Source organism: Grus americana, chromosome 5 (genome assembly GCF_028858705.1).
Source record: "Grus americana isolate bGruAme1 chromosome 5, bGruAme1.mat, whole genome shotgun sequence".
Lineage (NCBI taxonomy): Eukaryota > Metazoa > Chordata > Aves > Gruiformes > Gruidae > Grus > Grus americana.
This window is the reverse complement of record NC_072856.1, coordinates 27,660,847-27,686,929: the sequence shown is the minus strand read 5'-3', so window position 1 is coordinate 27,686,929 and position 26,083 is coordinate 27,660,847. Positions and strand designations below refer to the sequence as shown.

The following is a 26,083-nucleotide window of genomic DNA, read 5'->3' as shown; positions in this document are numbered from 1 at the left end:
AGGAAGCAGAAGGATCCAATGGTACAATGCTGTCTACCTGGGAAAGGGAGCTGGAGATCAGTATGCAGCATCCTCATCAGATCCCTTACACAACATACAACTGTGTTGCCATAGCAAGAGCTTCCTCCATCTTTATGCCAGGGTGGCTATAAAAATGTCTATGAAGATATTCTATATTGAGTGTAGCAAATCTGGCTCAGGGTTTGCTTTGTGGTTGCATTTTTTTTTTTCCCCCGTGTAAAACACACAAGGAAAAATCCTGACTATTCTCTTCAAAGATGACAGCCAAATGCAGCAGGCCACTGAGAATTCCTACCCCTCCGCACAGCGGATCGCACGGGTCCCTGCCTCCCTTCTGCGCTCTGGAGCGTGGGTAATTTTTTTATTATTTTTCCCCCCTTTAAAAAGAAGGCAGCAAGCTGTGGGAAAATACTTTTATGGCTAAGTGAGCTTTACCACCCACAAAGAGACAGGTCCCCAAGGGGCCCTCACCGCCCACAAAAAGATGAGCCTTTCTGCAAAGCCTTACCCCTTCTGATATAATGATATCTAGAAATTCATCACTTTAACAATGCACACAAAAGGAATCAGCTTGCACCCTTCACTTTTAAGAACATCATCATCTCCCTCCAATGCCTTTCTGAATCTCAAAGCCAGCTTTAGCTTCCCAGCCACCAATACAAAGAAAGGCTTACTGGGACAGTGCATCAGCAAATACAAGCTTTCTCAGACTCAGTGTTCGCTTCCATCATGCGGCACTGGAACAGACTACAGCTTGTGACATGATGCAAATGGCTAGTGGGACCTCTCCTGCACTGGGACCACTGAAGACATCCCATCAAGATTCCTGTACATATACCAGGAACTGTGGGACCAGTATATGCTCATATATTTCCCCTTGAGCCCAGGCAACAATTTTGCTAGTTTAGACACTCCATGTACCGGAAAAAAATCCACTTGTTTCAGCAATTAGCTGCCATAAGTGGTGAACTTTATGCAGCAGGACTTCAAGAAATAAAAACCCCCTAACACTCAAATATCTGCCATTTGTTTGCAGTCTAAATTGGTCTGACATCAGCCTCTGCATCTTTGTGTGCTTTTTGTCTATTCAATTAAAGGGTGCTCTATCAGAAATCCTTCCCCCATGTAGATATACCTATACCAATCAACTAACAACACTACCTACTACTTCTTTGATTAGCTAAGTACATTAAACTTATGTCATTCTATAGCTTAAGTTTTCCTCAGCTGATTCTTCCTTTGGCTATTTTGAGCCCTTCTGAACTACAGACACAAGAGTTGCACAGGGGTTTGCAGACCATCTGGAATGGTGTTAAGAAGGCCATACGAAAAGGTAACAGCAGGTTCATACTCCCTGATATTGCCTGCCTATAGAAAGTCTTAGAGCTATGTCATGACAGGAATTCATATTCCCTTGGTCCATGTGCAATTCCCCAAAGACATTTTTCAGAGTCACTACTTTGCACAAAACAAACCTGCACAAACTGCAGATGGGATACCCATCACTTGTCCCAAGGTATCTAATCCCACTCTGGGCTGTAATAATATTCACTTATCCACAATGTACCATTGCTTGGATCATCACTGGGAATGAAGCGACTGCAGGAAATAGCTGCCCTCCAAGTAAACAGACTGAAATCGCCACGGTCACACCCCATGTTCTACTATCTACAGAGAGAAGTGGATTGACCCCAGATCCCAAACACCTCGTTGTTTGAAAGGCCAACAGCAATAGACTGGTAACACTGAACTCTAGGCTCCTAAGAGTGCTTAACAGCTGGCTTGTTTGAAATGCTCTTGCCTCTGGCCCGGAGTCATTCCATAAAACTGCTTCCTTTAACTATCCAAAATCTTCCCTATTGTTTCAGCCTAATTTAAAGCTTTGAGTACTGCTCTGTTCTCATTTGAACGCTCTTCATCAAATGCATATGGAAGTCTACGTACCAGGGCTGGTAACAATAACCCTGCAATGGCACCATCATCTCTTCTGGGAAAGACTATGGTAAAAGTGCAGTTAGCACTTCAAGGCTCTGTATGTGGGACCTCTTAACCCTTTAATAGGACTTTCTTAAGTGAAGGGCAGTTGTACACATTTTTCTAACAAATTTCTCTCATAGGGCAACATAACCAAGCACAACGTACCACAAACATCTCCACAACTCCTGAAATGCAGCCACTCACAGACAGTGTCTGGCACGCTTGAGTAAATGCAGATCTTTCCAACTACTGCTAATCTCAGTGCAGTCACATTTCCAGATGCTAGCCAAAAATCCCCTGACACCTCAGACCTCATCAAGCATATCCTGTAAAAGAAACCGGTCTGCACTCACTTTGACCAGAAAAGTTGCGCTCATTCTAATCTTGCTTGCAAATGAAGTTGTAAATTATGCTCATAACGTACAGCTGCTAATCCACACCAACTCTTTCTATGGACACTTATGCTACATAAGTAGGCGACTGAGGGGTTTTCAGCTTTTGGTTCAGTTTACCGAGAGGAACCGAAAATGAGAGTCTCTTGGCACAAAGTAAGTATCCTCATGAAAGCTAGTAACAAAGCATTCTCCAGTAACGTCTGCTCTCTCAGATAAACCCTGAAAGAGCCAGAAGTCCTCTGCAGTAACAGCCACCACAAGGTTTTACAATAGGCTTAGCAGACAATGCCAATACATGCAACCAGAAGCAGCTGTACCTACTGCTGAAATACAGTGTTTAACACAGCTTCAGCTAAACAAAATTCCATTCTCACCTACCATGAACCCAAACATCGTATCACTGCTCCTGTGCACTCACACGATTTAGAGAATCACTGAAGATCAAGGGTGGCAAGGATCCCTGGAGATGCTGCAGAGTCCACCCCGCTGCTCAGAGCAGGGTAAATTACAGCAAGATACCAGGGACTATCTCTGGTCAAACTTGGATATCTCCAAAGATGGAGACTCCACAACCTCCTTGGGCAACTTGTTCCAGCATTTGACCGCTCTCACACTAAAAAAACCCAAACCCCATGGTTTTCTTAAGTTCAAGTGGAACTTCAATACGTGTCCCTTGCCTTTTGTCCTTTCACTGGGCACCACTGAGAAGAGCCTGGCTCACTTGTTTTCATTCCCTCAGTTATTCATCCATGTTGGCAAGATCCACCCCCTAGTCCTCTCTTCTTCAGGCTGAACAGTCCCAGCTCTCAGCCTCTCCCCTCAAGTCAATCTCTCCAATCCCTTACTCGTCTTTGTGGCCCTTTGCTGCACTCACTCCGGTATGTCCATGTCTTTCTTGCACTGGGGGTTCCAGAACTGGACAAAGGACTCCAAATGTGGCCTTACCAGGGATGAAAAGAAGCATCACCTCCCTCAATCTGCTGGCAATGTTCTTCCTAATTCAACCCAATATACTGTTGGCCTTCTTTTCTGCAAAAAACACATTTGCTGGCTCATGTTGCCCACCAGGACACCCAGGTCCTTTTCTGCAAAGTTGCTTTCCAGCCAGTAGGTCCACAGCCCATACTGCTGGATGGGGTCATTCCTCCTCAGTTGCAGGACTTGGCATTTCTCTTCATTGAGCTTTATGAGATTTGTTGGCCCATTTCCCAGGCTATGAAAGTCCCTCTGAATAGCAGCACAACTTTCTGGTTCATCACCTACTCCTCCCAGTTTTGTTGAGGTTGCATTCTGACCCATCACCCAGGTATGAATGAAGATGTTTAACAGTATGTATTGGCCCCAAGCAGATCTCTGAACAGGGCAAAGTCTGCTTTCCTGAAGAGCTTTTCTCACAATGCTGTCCTGTAGATACTTCCTTATTTATCTGCATATGCTCATAGTGGACCCCTTTTACCAGTTTTGAGGCATGAAACCAAGAGCAAGGCATGATGAAAGATCCAGAAAACATCCAGCAACAAAACAGAAAGCTAATTCACTTACAAATAAAACTAGATTACAATACTTGTGCATTCACTTAGCTAACATGTTAGCTTGTGAGGCACAAGAAACAATATTTTAAATGCATCCAGGAGCTGCAAAACAGTTGCAAAAAGCTCTTCTGTGCATCAACAAAACTGCCGCATTATCTTCCTACAGATAGGAAATCAAGATGTTAAGTTTTGTTTCTCCTAATACCAAAACCCCACCTGCTGAGTTCTGTAGCCATGTTTTGAGAATGAAATGTGGAAAAGGCAGAGCACCAAGTAGCAACAAGGAGTGTACCTAACAATGAGTCTCCTTGTATCACATCTAGCACAGCGGCTGACCAAGTACCAGAGCTTCTTGCCTACTCTGTTAAATACAGCTTGTTGACAGGTCTGTGGTCTGTAGTCTGTCGCATCAATGCACAACACACAGCAAGAAGGGACATGGCGTAGGAAGGGGAAGAAATTAATAAACAGATCACAGCACTGTGCTACGTAGGAAGCATAAAACTTGAGGAGCATAACATAGAAGGAAGTCACATGAGTCTTTATTGAGTATCTGAGATTGATGTGGTCCTAGAACGGGCTCCTAGAGCAGGCACACTCATTCACACTGTAAAACCAAGTTCCATGCTCCTGGCTAGCAGAATTAAATTTGCAACAGTGCTGTACACCAAATAACAGTGGCAGCACCAGCTTCAAATTACAGACAGAAACAAGAAAAAAAAAAAATAATCCCTATCACACAAGGCTCATTTATCTTGAGCAGTGGGCTAAGCATGCACTGCCTGACTGGTCTTAAAATATCCATTAATACTTGCAGTCCAGAATAAGTTTAAAAAAAAAATCTCAGAAAAACCCAGAACAAAAATCTACAGAAACAGAGAAAGTATACAGCCTCCTCTAAGAAAACTTGATTACCTGCTGCAGTGGTAAGGTTTGTGTACAGGGCAGGGGGGGTGGACACAACTGCCCCCTTTTCAGTGGATAAATATAGAAAATAAAGCAAGCAGATGAGCAGCACTGATCAACAGTAAAGCTATATGCTACCTTGGCACTGCCACTCTGCCAAGCAGTGTTTACTTCTGGAAGCAAAATCCACACAAAGAACACCCTCCATACAAACCAAACAGCTGTTGCTTTTCCTCCTCTCAGAGTTCCTGCTTTCTTAGTTTCTTATGCCACCTTTGCTGCTTTCATTTCATCCCTTCTGCTCAGGTTCCTCTTCTAGATATCATCCTTTCTGCACTCAGCCATAAGGGTAGAATGCAACCTGCCTAATTTTAAGCATCTAAGATATCCACAGCAGAAAGGTACTCTTCCAAAGCTCTCCGTATAATCAGTGATAAACAGAATGGCAGCTCCACAGAAGATTCAGAGCACCTAAGTTCAGCTCACTTCAGGTGATGACTCAGAACAGAAGCTTCTTTTTCTCCGCTAACTATACAGGAAGCTTAGCCTCCTAAGTCAGATGCCCCAAAAATTACAGTGTAAATACCCCCCATAGTGCACATAGCTGTGGATTTTTATCTCTAGTTGACTCACATCCCTCTCAATTAACACATTCTCAGACTTAGCAGATTGAGATGAACTATGGCTTGAGCTGCAAAAGCATAAAGGAAAGACAAGAACAGAAAGGACTGAGCAAGAGCAAGCTTTAAAGTGCTAATAGCACTATTTTGTTTGAGTCTTTAGTTCACCTTTATTGTGCAATATTTAAGAGACTTTTGGACCATCTCCAGCTCTCAGGTATGAAGAGGCAGCTCTTTCTATATAAAGGCATTGATACACAAAATACTATTACAAATTTTAGAAATTAAACTGGTTTTGGAGATACTAAAGCCTTGAGAGTACTCTGGTCTCTGGAATCAAATAGAGGATAGCATCTTATAAGAGTTCTGATGCAAGTTCATTCCCTCCGCCCTTCAATCTCTAGTGCTTTGCACTCTTAATGTCCCAACTGAAGAATTCAAACTGGATCGGTTCACAGCTGACAACAGAGAAGCGTCTGTGCCCACAGAGCACCTTTGCTGCTAAATGGAAGCAGCAAGTGAACAGAGGCATAGAGCAAGCAGGGCTTTATAAACAGATTAACGTTCTTCCATTCCAGCTCACAAAGTACCCTGACGCTTTCTAGCTGCCTCTGCTTTTTGTATGCGACAGTGTACAGCAGGAGTGGACATCAAAAGGAGGATGAGTAGTAACCGCATAGAGTCTCACTGTAGAATCTGATATTTTGGATGGGAGAGAAAGACAAACTGGAAACACACACAACCTTTTCCATCACATAAATGCATATGTTAATGGCTTTCTCTCAACACTATTTACCATCCACTTTCAGGAAACATCTAGCTAGACAGGAGAACTAAATCCCCTTTAGATCAGAGGAGCATTTACCTGCATCAAAACCCAATGCCACCAGCTTGGGAACTTTTGTGGGGACTTTTGCACAGGACTAGTATTTCAGAAGAGATGACCTGTGGGTCATTCAAATGCTAATGACAACAACTACCTATCAGCCTTCATTATGCCAAGGTACAATGCTACAGGATGACACAGAGTATAGCAGGAGAAAAGGGGCAGCTGGCTGCCAATTAGAGCACAGAGCCAGAAAAAACAAACTCATTGGTGTCTTGCAATACAATGACTGATGTACTATAAAGATGGACCTGCTAGGGAGAGCGTAGCATCTGTGGATCAGCTCTCTGATCCCTGTGTAGCCACAAGAAGTTATGTATTACAACTTGGTTTTTAGGCTTGTTTTTTTAAGCGTTAACAAACTGATTTCTACCTTCTGGGAGAGGGATTTCATTTGAAGAATGTTTGCTAAGAAGTTCACCTTCTGACCACAGACACGATGTGGTATAATCCTGTAGTCACAGCTATAGAACCTATGAAGTAGAAGTCAGTAATAGATCTAACAGTAAGATAAAGTTAACTCACAGTATATGACTTTATTCTGCCTTCGTCCAATCCATCTATGACACCAAACTATCAGGAGAGTTTATTTATGAGATACTCTAGTATGATTGAGCAGCAACATCAAAAACTTTCAAAACTGAAAGCTGCTCTAGGAAAGCAGCAGTTGGAGAGAAGCAAAGGCAGATGAGAGCTGAGGTCCAGCAGCTAACCTTCATGAAAGCTCATGGGCTGCGTGTCATTAGAACACATGAAGCAAGTTTAAGTGAATGCTTAAATAAGAGGATGTCATACAATTAAAGTTTTCTCCACACTTCCAAAATCCTACTGTCTTCAGAAGCTTAAGTACCATGTTGAGGAAATCAACAACTCTGAGGATACCTCTCACCAGTTCCATAAAGGCACACTTTCCACTCCCCACTGTAATGAGTTTGTTCATGCATTTGCAGTTCAGCACTCCAGCCTCTTTTCTTCCTTACATTTCTGCATGACAGGCTGCGCTTTGACAGAAATTATAAACAGTTCTCAAGTCTGTGATGAAGGCGACAGATATCTATAGCTCTCAAGTCACAGAAGAACCTGAGGCATATTTTAAGCCTCTTATGTCGTTTAGTGTCCACTGATGTAGATCACAGAAAGACCACAGAGAATGAGGTTACTCAAAGGTTCACATCTTTCCATATTAAGCAGTACCCAATAGACTTATAACAGAAACACACTGCATAGAAAGCCACACGGCTATGTTCATTGATTGTATTACTCTACAGATCTGTCTATTGTGAAAAGCAGGATTAGATCAGGATACTAATCCAAATTCATGTAGGCATCTTAGATGAAAAGGCAGAAGCAAGCTAATAGCAAAAAGCCAGTGATGGACAGCTGAAGGTACAGATTCAAAACAACACTCAAGTCTCAGGCAACTGCACAGAAAGCCTTGCCACAGAACACATACCTACTAATAGCGAGAAAAACAAGGGTACATCAGAGACAACTGGGATATGTTTCCTCATCAACTTTTGCTGGCCTTCTGGAGCTCTCAAGTCATCTTAGGCCTACTCTGTACAGCTCTGCATCACTGCAAGCACATTTGAAGGAAGGGGGCATCTCAGAACAGAATTCAGAGCTCACTGACACTGTACGCGACAGAACACGATTAGGTCAAGACAACTTGAGCCACGGGAGGCAATCACACCAATGCCAGAACAACTGGAGAATCTGCCTGCAATATGGTTTCCAAGGCAACCAAAGCAGCCTCTTATCCTGATCGCTTTCATCATTAGAGCAGAAGTGAAAGGTTACTGGGCTAATTCTAGCTGCAGCAGCAACCAATACTATCCAATTGTATGTATCACAGGCTCATCAACATCCATTTTAACTGGCTTTAGGTTAGAGCTATTCACTTGTATTTGAACATTAGCCCTAAACACAGCTAGAGTGATCAACAGATTGGGAACATGCACCAGGAGGCACCTTAGCTAGTGGGTTGGTTTGAAAATTTGACTGGTGAGAGGTCATCACCCTAATTCTTATTAGGAGAACTATCATATGCTCAAACAAATCTTCCTGTCACAGGAAGAGGACAACATCTATCCACCATCTTAGCTAATATTCATCCCAATGAAACTTCAAATACTCTAACAATTGTGCGTTAGCAGTTTCTGGCTGAAGTACAGAAATTCACTTGAAGGTATGTGACCTAGAATTCTCCCAGGGAGCCAAGCTTTGAAGAACGGGATAACTTATATGATTTTGGGAAAACAGCAGCTGAACATTACACTTTGAAGTCCTAGATCCCAAATAAAGGCAGGTTGTCAACTGATTCTTAGCTTCGCCTACAGCTTCATCCCTACTCCAGTGTAACAAGGCCACAGACAGCTTTGTTTGCAACCCCAGAAGAGACATCCAAAGCTGCACCATTATTGTTCTTGTAGGAGGTCATACTCTAGATAGGTGTGGGCTATGGAAAAATCTGTAATATCAAGCTCATTTTTTGAATACATGTAAGTGTTCAGTCTCTGGTCTGAATCTATTACCCTGAAAGAGCAATTATAATCACTCAAAAACTGTAAATGTAGAGTGTTGTATCACTCAGCCCTTAAGCCATGCTGAGTCTGTATCTCCCCATGAGGTGGAGAACTCAGAGCAACTGTGCTGGATTGCATTTAAACAGATAAAGTCTGGTGGCAAAGCCAGAATGGGCAAACACGATCTGTGTTCATGCAAGGAAAAGTATTTTGTTTGTTGAGATGTACGTAACTGAATAGATGCCTGTCATGGTTCAACCCCAGCTGGCAACTGAGCACTGCGCAGCCACTCACTCACCCCTCCTTCCCCCTCAGTGGGATGGGGAAGAGAATGGAAAAAACCCCAAACTCGTGGATTGAGATAAAGACAGTTTAATAGGATAACAAAGGAAGATGATGACGATTATGATGATGATAATAATAATAATACTACAACTGACATACAAGTGCAATTGCTCACCACCTGCGGAGGGGAAAAAAAACCAACCTTGATGCCCTGTCTGTTCCCAAGCAGTGATCCCATCTCCTGGCTAGCTCCCCCAGTTATATACTGAGCATGACGTCATATGGTATGGAATATCACTTTGGTCAGTTGGGGTCACCTGTCCTGGCTGTGTCCCCTCCCAACTTCTTGTGCACCCGCAGCCTACCTGCTGGTGGGGTGGTGTGAGAAGCAGAAAAGGCCTTGGCTCTGTGTAAGCACTGCTCAGCTGTAACTAAAACATCCCTGTGTTATCACCACTGTTTCCAGCACAAATCCAAAACATAGCCCCATACTAGCTACTACAAAGAAAATTAACTTTATCCCAGCCAAAACCAGCACAATGTCTATTAAAACAAAGTGAGGTGAGACAGAACCATTTCACAAAGCTAGGTAACTGTCATAAACCATTAAACTTTCACCTGCAGCTCTCCTGCTGAGTAACAGGAATGTCAACAAACGCATCTGTGGTAACTTTTAAAGCCTCCTGCAAAGTTCCTTGGCAAACACTGACTTTCTTCCTCCTCCAAGCTTCCACTGAACTGAAAATAAAGCCTTCTTTGTTCCACTATACCATTAGCATGTCTCTGTCTATCCCAAAATTACTACAAAGCCTAAAGGAAAAAGTTCACACAGGTGAACAAGAGGTCACAAGCACTGCAACAGCAATGAAGTGGATCTTTTTTTTAAAAATCTATTTACTGATTTTTACAAAGATATTAAAATGTACATCTGTCTACTACCACATGCCAAAAGATACCCATGACTTGGCCCTCAAATTGTGAGCAGGACACTGCTAAGTAATGTGACTTAGAACAAATTTATTTAAAAAACAAAACAAAAACAAAACAAAAAACTATCAAACAAACCAAATAAAAAAATCCCAACAAAACAGTGAGCAGAAATATTCAGCTTAAAGAAAAACAAACCAAAAAAGCAGTAGGAGGTGGTAAACACAATCCTGAGCTGTGTGTTCCTTGGATCCAGAGCCAGGCATGTTAACACTGCTGAACTTTGCAGCAGTACTAACTCCCATTACAAAAGGTGTAACCTCATCCCACAGAATAGGTCTTTGGTATCTCCTGGGAAGCACAGGGTGGGGGGCAATAAAAGAAGAAAAAAACCCACTCTGTTGGCCTGCAAATGGCAGAGAACCCAAGAGACTAGAAGACTGAAATGGCCCCAAGATGCGGTATTTCACTTGTATTGCCAGATGCAATCGGCCAGTCCTATCGAGTGAGAAGCCAAGATGTATTTATGACTTTCCTCATCACTTTAGCAAACAACCACTTCAACTTGCCTTCACTGTATGGACATTTCCTTGGAGACCACAACCCCATCACTTATTGGCAGTTTACCAAGGAGAAGAGAGTCCAGAGGGAAGCTTACAGCCCACACTACCAAGAGCCTTAAAAGAGCTGATAAATGAACTCTCAGGTTTTGTAATGAGTCTTGAAATAAAAGCTGAACGTGGAAGACTGAAAAATATGCTAGCGTTATACCAGTATTTTAAAAGGTTGAAATAGGATGAGACATGTCAGTCTTGTCAGCCTGACATTGATTCCAGACAAAATAATGAAAAAGCTGATATAAGACTCAGTTAATAAAGGATTAAAGGAGGACAGTGTAATTACTGCCAATCAACATAGACTTTACAGGAAAATATAACTTGTCAAACTACCAACACTTTTTGGTGTGATTACAAGTTTGAACGCTAAAGGTAACAATGTTGATGTAATATATTTTCACATGGTGTTTTACTTGATGCCAGAAAGCACAGTGATGCAGTGTATCATATCAGCTGATAGGTCTAAATTGCACCAGTAGATAAGGAGTTGGGCAGGAACATGCTACTAGGACTCGTTGTTGTTTCAGTGCTACATGCAAATTAGGCTGCTGGCATGCAGATAACTGTCATGTTGACTAGTATCACTTCGTTCTCCCCTGAACTCCCACCGACTCAAACCATCTGCTGCCACTGTTCCTATACTTCGCCTGCAAGTGCCTTGGTGCAGGGATGGCCATCAGTCCCTGACTAGTACAAAGGACTCTCTAAGCCTGACCTAAGCCCTGCCTGGCACGTCAGACTCATTCTGCCACACCCACTGTGGTGCTGTACTAGCCCGCCGGCTTAGATAACCTCTAATTTTTAGTGGTTCATTAAACCAGACTGCTCTAAGAATTTATTCACAAGGTAGTCTTCCCTAGCACAGAGCTATTGTCTGTAACTGTTGCATGAGAATGATACTGAAACAACAGAAAGCTGTTCATGTAAAGCAGAGAGATGAAAGTAAACGTGGACAGAACCCAACAGCAATAGCTTTGACATTAAGAAATTTAGTCAACACACCAAAGGAATTCACAAGATGCTCCCTCCTGCTTCTTGTGCACCTCCTTGCTGGCAGAGCACAGGAAGCTGAAAAGTCCTTGACTTCGTATAAGCATTACTTAGCAACAACTAAAATATCAGTGTGTTATCAACATTATTCTCATATTAAGTCCAAAACACAGCACTATACCAGCTACTAGGAAGAAAATTAACTCTATCCCAGCCAAAACCAGCACACATACCCGTAAGATCTCTGTCTGTTGCTTTGATTTCCTCTCTGCATACAGCAGTAAGTGGGCAGGGGGCAGGAGCAGAAGTGTAATTGGATGTATTTTCCCAAACAACAGCTCTCACTCATACTTGACCACAGAAGTCTATCATCAGTTTTTAGAAAGCTGTCAGGTTAGGAATATGGGGCTTTTTTTGGCATCTTTTCTCAAATGCTGTAGAGGTTACATAAGAAATACATTTGGCATTTATGCATTTAAACATAATTCAGAAATGACAGTCTGGATACATGGTAGGATGAAGCAATTTAAGGCACTCAAGCTTAGATTAGCCTGTGTTAATAGGAACACAGATGATTGATTTTTCCCTCAGCCAAGGCTGGCAACCTCATCCATAACTACCAACCTGGGTTAAAGTAGTTTTGAACTTGAGTAGAGGTTTTCCACTATGATAGTGAAGAAAGAACTACCCCAAGCTTTGGCACAGGCTAACTAAAAAGGAAAGCGTATCAGCACTGCAACTTTCAATGGCTCTGAAATATAATACTGAAAATGACGATGCTGCTGACCAACATAATAAACACAAGAAATTCTCTATTCCACAATTACAACCTCATTTTCTAGTTCTCATCTTTCAAGCCTCCACCTAGTATTTACAACTTCAACTCTCCTGGTTTCTGCAACAGATTAACATGTTTTTAAGCACAAATGCAAAAAAACATTTCGAAAGCTGAAAGCATAGGTACAGACTAAAATAAACAGACTATTAACGTATCACAAGCAGCTGCTGCATTAGAATTAATTTTATATTTAAGTCAATAAAAGCCTTTACTGTAGAGTCCCAGCCATTCCAGTGTGAGGTTCCACGACACTGTAGGAGCCAACAAACCTTGCCTTAAGCAGACTCAGCACAGCGCCATACAGAAAAGATTGATCTTGTTTTTTGAAAGTCCCATGGTTACGATTTCTGCCTTCTTTTGTTAATCTTTGTGTACACACAAACAGCAAACACGTGTATTTTGGGGCTCAAATTCCCTAAAACGTGCAAGGAGAAAAAGCCAGGCTGTTTCCCAGCCACTAAAGAACAGGCACACTGCAAGGAGGGCTGGAGGAAGGTTGAAGACAGGTGTCTCCAGCAAAATGGGGCCACACAAGAGTTCTGCAGTGTTGCCTGGCAGCAAGTAATTATCTGCCAGGGTGCTGTTTCCACGTGCCAACAGCCAAAGCCCACACAGGCAGCAAGCACAGGAAAGTACGTGCGTCAGCTGAAGCTACAGGCTAGCTCCACTCTTCCCTAAGGAAAAAAAGCAGAGGTGCTTTGGAGGCTAGCTTTTGGCTGAGCTCTTACTATTACTGCAACAGCAAGGTCTATGAACCATGCACTCAAACCAAAATGTCCAGAGAGATAAAAGTCTGTGAGATGCTAGAAATCTGTTATCAAAGACAAGACCACTGCTATGCTAAATCAGCCATGCAAAACTACCAACAGTTTCACCCCAAAATGGCTGGGAAAATCCCAGTGAAGACTCTCAAGAACAGGTTAGATAAATCCTGTCCAAAATGGTTTAGGCATAGGTGATCATGCCTTAGGATAAGGAAAAGGGTCACGTGGCCTCTTGAGAAACCTTTCAGCACTCCTTTCAGTGGTGGTCCTGTGATTACCAACAGGAAGAAAGAGAACCACATCCCAACCTACCTGTCCATACATCATCCCTTGTTCTCCCCCAAGCTCCAAGATGATTCCCCTGCACTGGGGTTAATAACAGAGCAACTCAGATGCAGCCAAAAAAGACCCACCCTCAAGAAATGTGTCATCTATAACCATCTCATTCATGAACTGCCAGAGTGCCATACTCCTCCTCTTCCCCCAACCTCTCTTCCCACCTCCGCCTGCCCTTTAAGACTCCCAAATGCCTGTGTGCTGTATGTGGTGGCAGCTGAGTTTTTTTAATATGCATTTATTAAGATCCTAATTGAATCCCGCGTTGCCTTGTGTGCGTCTTGCCAGCCGGAACACGAACAAGGCACCCTATAATTCAATTAGAAGGACCTGCAGCAAGCTGATCATTAGTCTGTCAGGTTGTTAAGGAAAAGACATCTAGGAATAGGGGAGGAAGAGGGGAGGAAGTTAAACAAAGGGAGAATTGTTAACAGCACCCCTCCCCAATTCATGCAGAGACCGCCATACACATACTCGAAGTGTGGAATCTGCAGTGCCCAAGCACTTGAATGACAGCTCACCACATCATTCCAACAGTCCTTTCTCTTGTTTCAGGCAACTTAAATAGAACCTCAAAAGTTGGAATTAAGATTTTTCCTCATCAATCCTCTGCTCAGATTCATGAGAAAAATACCACTAATATACATGACTACTACAAACAAGAAAATCTCATTACCTGCCAAAACCCTGTTGACAGAGGAATGGGTGGCCAAGCCAGGCTGTCCCCGTTCATGGAAAATCCCAGCATAAGGCAAGTACTCTGGCAGCAAGAAGCGTCTGCAAACAAAGAGAGTAACCTCACTTGGAGAAAGACATCCCAGTATACTACAGCCCTGGACTGCAATTGCAATTACTTTGAGGAAACATGACTACATTCCAGCAGACTTTAGTAGAGGGAAGGCTGGACTCCTCTGCTTAGCCAACCACTTCACTGCTTCAAACAAAAGCCAAGTTACAGATTAGATTCTCCTCTGATCAACGTGGCTGTGAAGATCAGCTTAAGAAAATCCTTTACCTCCTAACAATAGCTTCCTAATCTCAAACCAGTACGTTGTGCTGAGAAGCTCTGATCAGATTCTTTTATCCTCCTGTTCTGCCTTCACACGGTAGCCCCAACCTGCAGGTAAGGAGCACTAAGACCATGTTGTCCTTCAAATGTCACAGGATGAGCTGATCATACTAACATGCCATCTCAGGGGCCTCAGAAATTGCAAACAAGAATGCGGCAGTTGGACAAGAAAAGGAATCCATCTGAAAGCACCAGAGCGCTGTACTGCAATTGGTACTTCCAAGATCTCCGCACCCTTTTACATGTACAAGCCTTACCTTGGAACAAAGCGCCCCAGTGATGGTGCAGACATGCGGGCATTCCGGGGAGCTCGGTGCCTGGATCGGTCTCCATTGTCCCTTCAGTAAAAGAAAGAACAATTATTGTACATTAAAAATACTATGTAATAAAGTATTCTCCAAGAGAAGAAAAACTCACGATGTCACCTAGCCATCCTGAGTATGCCACTGAGACTTAATGGTTCTCTTGTGTAAGTCACATGCTTCTAATGTTCCAAATTCATACAACTTACTGTACCAAAGACTCCTGACAGTTTTACATATGGGTAACTTAATGTCCACTTTCTTCATTGTTTGACAGTGTCCCAAAAGTATCAACACGACCACCACAGAGAGTCAATGAATCAATGTCAGCGCCTGAGCAAATGAAGGAAAGACCTTAGAATTTGGACCGGGAGAGCAAAAGCAAGCACACCACAGTCCTTAGGAGAACTTTCAGTTAGTCAAAGAGATCTATTAAGTTTCACTTTTTCATTTCCAGAAGTGCAGGCAAAAGAGCATAATCTGCAAACTTCTTTTGTGTTCCTTCCCTCAAGGTCCAGTTTAAGTGCCATCACAGTTTAAGATAATCTCACCCTTCACAAGCTTTTCCAGTGAAGTCAGAAATATTAGGTTGTGTCAGACAAAACTGTATCTCCTCAAAAACCTCTCGTTCTGTTTCACAATAAATGTCTGGGCCTTGGAGAATGAGGGGAAAGGGTCTAGCATCTATTGTCCCACAGCAGACACAGGAAAGTCTTATTTGCCAGGAGAGCAGTGCAACACTGAACAAGTTACCCACAGTGGCTATGGAGCTGCCATCCTTGGAAGTCTCAAGACAGGAGCTAGACAAAGCCATGGCTGACCTAATCTGATTTTGGCAATAACAACCCTACAACAAGCAGGAGGCCAAACTGGAGGACCTCCAAAGTCCCCAGCAAACAAAAATCCTGATATTGCATTCAGAGGTCACAGGAGGACCTGCAAATATACAGCACTAAAACTGCAAGGAAAATAATGAGACTCCATCAGTGACTCTGGAGTTCTGAAACAGACCTCTGTGGTGCTTTATTCTCCGTTCAGAAATTTACTCTCTGCATGACCTTGCACAAGTAGCAAGTCTGTTCTCCCTGGATTCCAGATCCCCATCTGTAATTGCAACCCTACTTGTCTCCTTCCCAGGCAGCTGTGGGGAGACTATTACTTGCAGAGCCTCGGAATCACTAGGAAACTAAATATTCCTTATGCAACACACTAGCAGCACATTCCTAACCCACTCCAGCAAGCTGTGCATTTTATATTTTTTTTGTTTTGCTTTTTTAAAGTCAGTGAGCAAGAAACGTGGGCTGAGAAGAAAGTCCATTACGTGGCTGTTTCCCACACACTTGAGGAACCAGGAACACAAGAGCAGAGGTTGTTCTGCAAAGCTCGTTAGCATTTCAAACTATTTCACCGAAACAAAATCTAAATCCAAGCTCAAAGCTTCCATTTCTCCTCCCACTGCAGACGCAGCATTTGCAGTTCACAGCCAAAGCCCCACCTCGTCCTGAGGTTTCTGTGTAAGCAGGAGGGTTCCTAAAATCAGCAACGTAAAAGCTGCTGCTGTTCTTTTATCAGAAGCCTCCACCCTATTAAGATGTGGATCAATAACAGAAGGAATCCTACCAACTCGAATGCTGACATACCAACTTTTCCTGCTAAAGAGAAAAGGCCAAAGGGACAAAGAAGTGTCATGTTCCAGATCTTGCCATACACAAAGTAAGAGCTAGTGAAAGTCAGACAAGAAATACACTTTTAAAAAGTCCACGTAGCAGTTTCTGTAATGATGCTGATAGGCAGCCCTGGGAGAGAAGCAGCAAAATGATTTTCAGGGTTTGCATTTGCTTTTGGACATTTACTAGAATTACAAGATGATTTTGAACGGGGCAAATATCAGCAAGAGGAACAACAGCAGGACTACATGCTGCAGAACTCTCCAGCTGAAAAGAATCTCTGCAGCAGGTTTCAAAAGGAATGAGGAATTAGCTCCAGCAAACAAAAGAAAAGAAAGGTGCAAAGCCTGCTACAGTCCAGATCAAGAGACCTAAAGCAACTAATTGTTCAAGATTTTTTAAAATGCCACTAGCCAATGCTGTTAGCATCCACAAAAACATTTTAGGACACAAATTTTCTCATCAATGAGACTTTCTGATGTGAGAACTCCATCCTGTACTGTCCCATTCACTGTGCGTACAACCCTCCCTCAATATGAAAAGCCTAAAAGCGAAAAAATATAGACTAGACTTTTCACCATGACAGACACAGCCTCTACTGATCCAAGAGACAGCAATCTATTTTTAACATCCCTAAAAAAAAAAAAAAAGAAATTAAAAAACATGACACCCCAACTGCCACTGCCCTATAACTCAAACAGTAGAATTGGGAATGAGAAACAGTCACTATCCTTGGAGAATGTTAGAATTCCTATTTACTGTAATGTAAGTGTAAGATACACTCCCCCTGTGCTAAAGAGGAATATTACTAAACATTACTCTGAATCACTAATTTACAGAGTCATTTATATCTAAACTCCCATGCTCAACTACATGCAACTGTTTTTAAGCATCTAGTGCTGAAAAGCTAGAACAGCTGATATTACCCTGGTGCCAGCTGAAGATTATTTCTGCTTCTAAAAAAGAAAATAAAAAAACCCCTACAGATCAGTGAAGATGGGTGGCACTTTATGTTATTTCTGTACCACATACAGCCTGCTGACAGAGGGAGGAGAGCAGATGTTAGCACAACTGCAGTGCCAGCTTGAAACACTCCGGCAAGAAATGAAAAGTTTCCAAAGTTCTCTACTGCTGAAGATCTAACGCTCTAGTTTCTATTTAGTGTCAACTACCTACAGACTCATTAGCTAATAATGTGCAGTGGATAGTTTAATTAATATAACCTGCAAAAGCAGATCCCTCAGAGTATGTATGTCTACATTAAGAAAAAAAAAAAGCCTCTTCTGTAACACAACTCAATAACCTTGCAAAAGTCGATGAAACAAAAACATGCCACAACAAGTGCTGTAACAGGGCTAAATAGGTGCCCTGCAATGCCCTTTGTTTTAAGTGCACCAGCAAACATGAACAGCATAGGGAAACTTCTGCAGTGAAAAAATAACCGTGAAGGAACTAAGCAATCCATTGAGCAAGATGCAAGGAAAGAATCAGAAGTAATCAGCATGTAAGGTGACAAGGGAGACTTAATACTATAATTATTAACAGACTAATTTGTCTCAGGAGGAAAACTGCAAGAACCAACAAATGGTCAAAACAACTTTAAGGGTCTGGCTCAAAATTCAGGTTATTCATAATTTGTTCAGGTACCAGTGTGGGACAAATCAAAACAGCGATATGGAGAAGAAGAGTTGGTAGGGGGAAAATAGCATTAACACTAACACAGAACAGAGCAGGAAAAGAAAGCAATTCCCAAACATTCAGGAGATTCATGGACCTTTAATAGTGCATAAGAAGGATGAAAATTTATCCTAAACTGGGTAAGACAGTCAAATTTTGGATTTTTCTGCTATTGTTTTGTTTGCTTGTTGAGAGAAAAGTTGACCAATGTAAATATAATGGAGCAGCAACGCTAGCTCTGAAAAGAGATGGAGATGCAAAACTTTGCATCCTCAAGTTTGGAGAAAAAGGCGTTCTTTTTCATCTGATAACTTGGCTACCCCATTAATAACTGAGTGGATACAGAAAATCGTCAAGACTGTCAGAAAGGAAAAAAGTTATGTTCTGCTTTTCTATCTTGGCAAGAATTCTCTTTAATATTTAGAGATTGTTGTATCAGGAAGTGAAATTAAACACACGGCATGGGGTTTCTAATGCAATCTGTTGGTCTAACTGTTCCCATTGTAGTCAATACTAAAACTCCCACCGACTACACAGCCAATAGAATTAGGTCAACAATGACCATTTTGAAAAGCCATTTAATTATCAGCCAGCACCAGTAAGCCACGCAAGTTCATAGGAATCAAATTATATCAGACCAAGCCAATTGTACCATATTTTCAGCATTTTATCATGTTTCATGCGATCCAATTTAAAATGCTAAATCAATTTCTATTGCAGAGGTTAGACACTTACATACAATAGAAATGCTAAATAATTGGTTAAGCGGCATCTACTAATATCCTTAAGGTTTGGCACTGGATTCAGTTGCACCATCTTGATGTAAGAGGGAAAAAAAAAAAAAACAGTATCATTTTCTCGGTACTTCAAACATTAAGTATCTCCACTTACTTGCCATCAATTTTTTAAGACTGCAGGAGATTACTTCAGAGGAGATAGCACAGAGGGCCGGAGTAGCACAAAGGCAGTTATCAGAAAATGCAAACTCAATTTGGCTTTAGAGGTTGGTCAAGACTGACCCCAGGTCCTCTAAAGAGGGCACCTGGAGGATGTCATATTAAAGAGATCCCCAAATCTTGCAATTCACAGGATTCACTGCTGATTTAGATAAAAAACAGATGACATATCCTGAGAAGGATATACTCAAAAGAGCTGCATAGGACTACAAGACAAAGAGTGTACTGTGTTTTACAAGTGGTATAAAAGTACAAAAAAAAGGTGGCGAGGGGAACATTACATTTGCTGGTGATTCTAAGAACACATCAATCACTTTCCAGCACCATCCTGATGAGTAGGGGACATACAGTGTCAGGAACACTATGATAGAAAATTAACTACTAGCTTTACAACTGAGAGGAGCAGCAAATACCAGATGATGTTAAAATTTCAGTTCTTCCCCTGTCTGATCCTGCAAGATCCTGAGCATCTCCTACAAATGAAGTTAGAGAAAACTGGGAGTGTTTCTATGAAACAAGCCTCTCAAAACAGAGAGGTAAACATGAAATAAATATAACCTTGACATTGTGAATACTTCAGTGAGATACAGGTATCCTAGAAGACAAAAGGAAAAGCCACATTGCAAGTTGGTTGTAACTTTGCAGAGAGACAGAGTAGCTGGAATACCATCTCCTGGATCAGTAGGACCAGTCTATTAATCAAAAAATACAGGTTCCATCCAGTATGTGCTACTTTACTCACAGTCCTTAAGTCTTGAAAAAGTTGTAAAGTCAACCCAGTAAAAGGAGATCACCCTGCTTATGGGTCTCAGAACAAGGATTTCTCACCTAAAACAAGGATTATGTTTAAGAAAAAAGATTGAAGACAACTGGCTTATCTCTGAGCAGGGACTCTTTTCCACAAGTAGATACAAATAAACAAGTCAGGAGCACTGCTCCTATCAAAAAGGGTACAAGTACTGACATCCACAGACATTAAAAGAACGAAACCACTTATTTAAAAGAATATACATAATACAGTAAAAATGAAAGGCATAAATATAAATGTATCTACTCATCCTTGAAGGGCCTGACCATTACTGAAGGAGAGGTACTTAAGGCAGAACAGAAGCAGACAACAAGAAACAAGAAAATTTAAGCAAAAAGAAGCATCTGCTACACGAAAAGCCTTTCCTGGCACTAAAAGTAGTAGGATCGTGGAGCAATATAAAAATATTAGAGAAACTGCAAAGAGTAATACTACCCACCTGGAGAGACAGGAACTAGAAGAATAGAATTTTAACATACCTACTCAATACAGTAATTGATAAAGAAGTTAGGTAAGTCACCCAAGACATGGTGCCTTTCCATCTTCCTATGTTCTTTTGAAGGCTAAAATGCCAGTTTTTCACAGGAGTTTTTTCAAAGGAACACTAGGGAAAACTTATATCTATTTATCAGCTAAACTTCCTATAAAACAGCAGACTGCTGAGTTACTAATGGCTCTCCTGACCAGAGCAGAACAAACCCCCAGCCTTGATTACCTCTCAGAGAGCTGTTCAGGGGAAATTGTATTTAAAAGATTAAAAATGGCACTTCAGAAGATCAAGTGTTTCAGAGAAGCATCTCATAAGAGAGGATTTATCACCTGGTCAAGAGAAACAGCAGCACTTGCCCATTAAATGCCAAGGATTAATTGCTTCAGAGAAAGACTGATTTGGAACCAGAATGAAGCACTCACTCTTATCTAGGCACAGTATCCAGTTGTCTCTATTTTAATCACCTCACTGTGTGGCAGGCTCACAAATTGATGACACGTTTTAGAATAAGACTGATACACTTCATAGCTACAGTGAACCATTAGAAAACAGAAACATGAGAGGCCAGAGGAAGGTAGAGAATCTCTACTCTTTAGACTAGACCTGGTACATGAGTATGAAGGAAACTGTATTCAGTGCTTTATTAAAAAACCCAGGGCATCCAGCACTACAAGTACCCTTCCTTTGAGACCCCTTAATTAGCTATTTTCAAACATTCATCCAAACATGAACATGACTAGGGAAAACACCACTATGCCTAATTCTAATCACTTGGGAACTTCACAACTGGTGCTCGTTGAACACAGTTCGCACAATTGGCCACCCCATCAGGCTTCAATACTGGAAGTGTCAAAAGCAAGCACCAATTTTTTTTCTTTTTTCTTACTTTTTTTTTTTTAATATATTGCACCATTATGCTACTGCTCTTCCAAGGGAAACAGGAATGAAAACATAATTGTGCAAACAACGCTGATCTGTTAGACCTACAGGCTTGAAGAATGCTAACCACTGCCTGCTCTGTGTGGCCAGCAACATGTAACAGCTTGCTTTCTAATCACTCTAACACCAGAGGTCACCTACTAGGTGACCTACTTTGACTTAAGAGTTTCACAGACACAAAATAAAAGCAAAAGGAAAACAATGAACACAGTTCCTAAGTAGCAGAAAAACTCAGATCTACCATCTTGACATCAAAACTGTTTCTACAAGCCCAGGCAACCAACAGTATGGAAAATGATGTGAGCTTTTCTGGCAACTGTCATCTTTCAAAAAGCACTCATTCTTTCACCACCCTGCTATGAAGACACTTGCCTTGCTGGAATGTGACTTAATGGTAAAACAACATTATGCTGGAGAGGTTAGCAATATCCTGCAGTACTGCTGCAAGGAAATAGTCAGTGCCTGTCACTGCATCCAGGCAGTATTATTAGACATTAAGACTAAGATAAGGGGAATATAAAAGACTGTCACAAAAGATAAAGATAAAAAGAATAGGGAAAATGAAGCTGCAGGCTACTATGAGGAGATCACAAGCCAAGCTAAGACTCTCACTAATCCTTGAAAAATGAAGTTCAAAGAGTAGATTCAGTATCATTCCCATTCATCCAGGACTTGTTAGCATTCTTAGCCTGCAACTGTGTTTAAGATGATGAATATAATTAACATAAATTGCTACGTATCCTGAAGCAACAACCCAGCGCTAACTGCTCCAGAAACCTATAACAGAAAGGGAAAAAAAAAACCCAACAGAAAGTGACCACCAAGTTCCACAAAACTCAGGTCTCTCTTGAAAGGCAGTTTTGAGAAGGTCCATCTCCATCAAAAACAATGACGCAGAGCCATATGAGCCAAGACACAGAGGCAGAGGAAACAGCATCAAAACCACAGATAAAGGGGCCCTGGGAAGAAAACAACAAAGGCAGGTACATACAACAAATAGCAATCTTGCTTTTAATTTCTTTATCTCAACTCAAATAACAAATTGCTAACAAGAATATTATTTGTAGCTGCTCAAGTAAGAGAGACAGATAACAAACTGCCCCATCTAAGATTTCCAGAAAGAAATTGCTGCTTTTTCTGCATTATACTGATGTGTCATGAATCCTAAAAATCCATTTCCATTGGCATCTAAGTGGAAACAGCAGGTGCATTTGAATTGATTGCATTTCTGCAGATTAGTGCTCCCACTGCTCTGTGTCTCTAGCAAACAATGATACAGAGTCAGACCGAAAAGGTAGAAATCGGATTTAAACACAAGCACGGAATTCCTTCACAAGCGTAGGGAGGAAGTTATCTCAGTAACTGGTGATCTCCAACCTCTCTCTCCCCTCACTCAAACTTTCCAAAATCTCTGTCTCAGCCATTAAGCAAACCACATGCTTAATCTCACCATGACACACAACTCCCTCCTCAAAACCCACTTCCACCATTCCACTTGAAAAGTAACAGGGAGAACAGAATCCAAAACCAAACCTACTACCCAAGTGCACACTGAGTAACCACACTGCTACAGCCACTGTCTCCCCTTCTCTCTCTCACTGCATAACGTTAGTTCAGACACAATTGCTTCCAGCCAGTTCCTAATTAATATGTTCAGGTACCAATGCATAAGTCAAGGTTCTTAAAGAAGCTAGCAAGAAAAAAAATGCTTTAAATGAAAACATTCCAAAAGAAGGGTGATTGCCTGGATATCTTGCATGAATGTCTAATGAGCCGTTCACTTTTCTCCTTAATTCATAAAAAAGTTAAACCAAAATACCAGCTTGAACTGGAACACCAACTATGACACAAAATAGACTCGCAAACCAAACACTTCACCTATGGAAGAGGACAAAATAAATCTACCATACTAGTCTCTGAAATAAATGAAAATCATATTCAAGAAACTGGACATGAGACTGACAGCTTTAATGCAGTGGCAGCCAGCTGGCAAATTGTGAACTTAGAACCTTTTAAGTCAAGAGGCTGTTGGAGGAACTTAGATTTGGCAGGTCTTGTCATGACAGTGTCAATAAAGCAACCAAAATCAGCAGAAGACAGGTATGGCACATACTTGTGTATCTTAGGCACTTATGAAGAGACCCCTGCAAGATGCCCATCTAAGAAACCACAAGTTTTGGTCCACAACATGCCTTAAATGAAAGAATTTTAAGTTGACACGTAAAGCCAAATAATGTCACCATGAATCTTGTAAGCTTTCCATAAGTGATTCATCATCTCTGCAAAGCAAGAGCCTGCTTCCACAAAACAGAATGCCCATTATGGTCTCAGTAAAACAGTGCCTACAGTGATTATATTCTCTGTCTGGGTGTGCTCAGTGGTGTCTCAAAAGAAATTAAAAAGATAAAGCACCAAAACAAGATTTCAGGCCCTTCTTGTTGTAGAGACACAATTAAGACCTTCCTAGTCTGTGACAATGGCACAACTGAATGGATCCACCCCAGCACAGGTCCTCCTAGGAGGAAGGAAAAAGGAGAAGACAGAAAGGGGAAAAAGCTGTAGACATTAAAAGAGTATAATCTCCAAGCTCCTTCATATCCATATTCTACCAGGCAGCCCACTCTCAAAAGCAGACAGAGGAGTCAGCTACAGTCACACCTTTAGCCTTGGCTTGAAAGCCTTTATAGAACTGTCGTGAAGGATTTGAGCAAGGCTTTCAGACAGAGCTGGTGCACTGTCCTATATATCTGCTTTTCAGTCTGACAGATAAAACGAACCTGTATTTGTGTATTTGTTCCCACACTTACTGCAGACAAAAAGGGACATAGAAGGCCAGAATTCATCTGCAGAAACACTGTCACATTCTGATTATGGTGACAGATTTAGAATCACACATGGAAAAAATTAGCCTGTGCTATCTGAGGACTCCTAGAAGCATCACCCACAGTCTCCAGCATCAGAGCTGTTCTAGATTAAAGGAAGTCTCTAGAAGAGACCTAGTCAAACTTGTTGAAGAAGTCAAAAGAAAAGATAGTTTAGCTCTAAAAATCTAAATATACTATGTGATCCAAACATAAGACACTCAAAAAAGACCTTGAAATTAGAAAGTTCAACATCTATGACTTGTCTATAAAGAATCTATTTTTACCAGTTATGCTAGAAGAGTAAAGTGACGTCATTCTCCATTCAGAGATTCTTATCCTAGAATACAAGAAGCCTTTTCATTTTAGCTTAGGATTCTGCTAAAGCTAAGCTTAAAACCCACTCATATCAATTTATCTGTTAATAACCTAATATTAAAATCTGTATATATATTACAAACTGTATTCATTGCTTTCATGCAGACATGACTAAGTTTACAGTTGTCAGTTGTATTCAATAAGCAGTAGTAAGATGACAACAGTGACAGGTTAAACACAGGCAGCGCACGTAGAAAGATAACATCTTATTAGACCAAATAACACAGGTATAGCTTGTGTCTCCCTCCTCCTCCCCTGTCCATAAAAGCTAGTGTAACAGAGGGATATTACTAATACCTATAAAACCCACTCTACTTCACATTCCTAGACCAAAACTACTGCTATCACAAACTAAAGGTATTTATGAATGAATACAAATGAGATTCTGAAGAAACTGCATGGAGAAAATGACACCAGTAGACTGGCAGATAGGAGGTCAGGCTTTAGCTTAAATTTAGAGGCCACATGCAGGCAAACAGTGCAGGGGCCAAGTTTTTCACGCCCCCTACTAGACCATTAAGTAAGCAAAGCTGAAAAGATACAATAATGAATCTTGGAGGAGTTAAAAAACCTCAGAACCCCACAAAAGATGACAGCAGAGGAAGGCTTGTCTCCCAGGCACCCTGCACAAGCACAGAGCTCACTCCTTGCCCAAAGCTCTATGTATAGTAAAACAAACTGGTATTTAATGCGCCTTACATCTTTCTCCTGATCTCTAGGAAAATGTAAGAGAGAATATTTACCCATAACGTTAACCAGTATAGAAAGATAAAGCATCAAGGCAATTTGCTATGGCTTTTACACTGGATTCCAGGAGAAAAGCATGAACTGCAGACAGCTAGACACAGTAGCAACTCCCTGTTCTACATCAGATCTGGAAAAGCAGGGAAGCCAGAGCATCTAGATCAGGGCAAGAAAGAAATACACAAAGAAATACATGACTCTGCTCAGGTGAGCAAGCAAAGAAGGAGGGATATACTGTGAAGTGTCAGCAGAAGAAATCAAATGAGTCACGAGATAAGTTCCAGCTCTAAGGACCCCCGCACAGCAGCTCCCTCTAATCAGCCAGGAGAAATAATGAAGCAGAAAAGGAAAAAGACAGCATGTCTTGAATGCACAGACCAGAATTCAGTATGAAATATTCAACCAACAAATTCAGCCACTGCACAGTAAGGAACAAACATTTTTTTTGCTCAGCATGAAATGAAAGACAACCTTAGCACGGCTGATTGAATTGCTTCCCTGACTGGGTGCTCTTACTGTATGAACGTTATCTGCAGGGGAACACACTTCTCTGCAGGCTTTTGCCTGGCTCTG

The 26,083-nt window shown here is 41.5% G+C and overlaps 1 protein-coding gene across 8 annotated transcripts in view; it reads right to left on the bottom strand.

Annotated features, from left to right (window-relative positions):
- The window catches only part of AMBRA1 (autophagy and beclin 1 regulator 1), a 141,182-nt gene that overhangs the window by 70,116 nt on the left and 44,983 nt on the right, over window positions 1-26,083 (bottom strand). For 6 of the 8 annotated variants that reach the window (XR_008577303.1, XM_054826909.1, XM_054826908.1 and 3 more), the window contains 2 exons: window positions 14,946-15,029; window positions 14,296-14,396 (listed from right to left, as the gene is read on the bottom strand). Coding sequence is in view for 7 of the 8 variants with exons in the window: in XM_054826909.1 (XP_054682884.1) it covers window positions 14,296-14,396; window positions 14,946-15,029 (185 nt within the window). In the remaining variant the exon portion in view is untranslated. The remainder of the gene's footprint in view (window positions 1-14,295; window positions 14,397-14,945; window positions 15,030-26,083) is intronic. The other 2 variants (XM_054826911.1, XM_054826914.1) reach the window with 1 other exon arrangement.